This window comes from Auxenochlorella protothecoides (assembly GCF_000733215.1).
Source record: "Auxenochlorella protothecoides strain 0710 unplaced genomic scaffold scaffold4, whole genome shotgun sequence".
NCBI lineage: Eukaryota > Viridiplantae > Chlorophyta > Trebouxiophyceae > Chlorellales > Chlorellaceae > Auxenochlorella > Auxenochlorella protothecoides.
Window position 1 is genome coordinate 122,909 of NW_011934477.1, and position 1,710 is coordinate 124,618.

Below are 1,710 nucleotides of genomic sequence, written 5' to 3' on the forward strand. Positions count from 1 at the left end.
CGACTCCGTGCAGCCGCACGGCATCGCAGAACTCGCGCTCGTAGGGCGTGAGGGCCTCGTCCGGGGCGCCCGCGCCCCCCGGCATGGCAGGCGCGCGGGGCTCCGGGGGCGCGCCCGGCGCCCAGGGCGAGGCCCGCCGCCCGATCCAGGCCGGCAGCACGACGTGCGGCGCGCGACTGCGCCGACCCCGCGGCCCCTTGGTCCCCGGGACGGGGATCTCGGGGTTGGTGGCCTGGAACGAGGGCGGCGCCAAGGGGGAGGCCTGCTGCCCTGCCCCTCCGCCGCTGCCCTTGGACTTGGTCCGTGTGAGGCCGGACGACTGCGACAGGAGAGGGGGTGAGGGGCGACGTGTGGCGGGCCTGGGCGGCGGCGCAGCGGGCTCACGGTGGCGGCGTCAGAAACTCAGATGTGCGTGCCCATGGCAGAGTGGGGAGTGGGCGCGCTGGGGAAGATGGCGGTGTCAGCACGCACATGCACAACCCTGAGCCCAGGGCCACGACTCGCAGACGCGGCTGCACGGCCATGGTGAGCCCCTGGCGACGACAGACAACCCCCTTGCACTCTGAAGCTCGCCACTGACCCCAGCACTGATCCTCCCCACCCAAGTGACTTCCCGATTCTCCCCTTCCCCTAACCCCCCCCCCAACCTCCGCACCTCAGTGCGGCTGACGGTCCGCGCCAGGCCCGGCGCAGGACCGCCCGCAGCGCGGTCAGCGCCGCGCTTGGCGGCGCCCTCGCCCCCCACGCCCATGCCCATGAAGGTGGCGGCGCGCGCGCGCAGGTTGACCTCCGTCTGCTCGCGCCGCTTGCGCAGCTGGTACTTGCGCCGCGTGGCAGCGAAGACGTCGGTGCGCTGGAGGGAGTAGTAGAGGGCCACCACCTCGGTCACGCGGCGCCCGGGCAGGCACGTCGCCGCGATGCGCGCAAAGTCCTTCAGGTGGGGGGTTGTGGAGGAGGATGGGATTGGGCGAAGGGGGGGGGGGCCTTCGCCGAGGAAAGCGAGGGACGCGAGCCGCGGGGCGGCCGGGGCGCCGCGCGGCCTCCGCGCGAGCAAGCATCGGGCCTGCCCTGCGCGCACAAGCCTCCGAGGCACTCCCACCTCCCCTCCTCCCCCCCCTCACACGCCGTACAGAATCTCCCACGGTGCCACACCCCCGACCGCACCTTGTGGTGCACCAGGAAGCCGTCCATGAAGGCCCGGACCTCAGCGTCGGACCAGGGCCGCTCCCACCCCTCCCGCTCCAGCTCGGCCACGGGGTCGGCCACGCGGCGGTTGTCGTCGCGCCAGGCCCAGCGTGCCGCGCGCGCGCTGGGCCGCGCGCAGGCCGGCAGCCGGCACGCGCCCTTGATGCCCTCGATGGCCACCAGCCGTGCCAGGGCCAGGCGCTCCTCCCAGTCGCTGCGCGCGTAGTCGGCCGACCGGCCGCGGCTGGGCGCGGGGCGGAGGGGGCCGGCAGCGCCCGGCCCCGCCCCGGCCTGGGACCAGGCGCGGGGGGAGGAGGCCGCCGCCGCGCCGGCCCCGGAGTGGCTCGCCGCGCGCGCGGCGGCCGCGACGGCCACGCGCGCGTCATGGCGCTGCCACTCGAACCGCGTACGGTACTGGATCGAGGCCAGCACCTGGGTCTTGAGCTGGGAGGACAGCTCGGCGCGGAGCACCACGCTCATGGCGCTCTGCACCCTGGTTGTTGAGTGTGTGTGTGTGTGTGGGGT

General features: G+C 75.1%; 1 protein-coding gene across 1 annotated transcript in view; it reads right to left on the minus strand.

The window, feature by feature from the left end:
* The window catches only part of F751_3715 (hypothetical protein), a gene marked incomplete at both ends in the record, with an annotated part of 13,328 nt that overhangs the window by 8,820 nt on the left and 2,798 nt on the right, over positions 1-1,710 (minus strand). The window contains 4 exons of the mRNA XM_011403845.1: positions 212-319; positions 656-931; positions 1,165-1,399; positions 1,589-1,678. Coding sequence (XP_011402147.1) covers positions 212-319; positions 656-931; positions 1,165-1,399; positions 1,589-1,678 — 709 coding nt within the window. The remainder of the gene's footprint in view (positions 1-211; positions 320-655; positions 932-1,164; positions 1,400-1,588; positions 1,679-1,710) is intronic.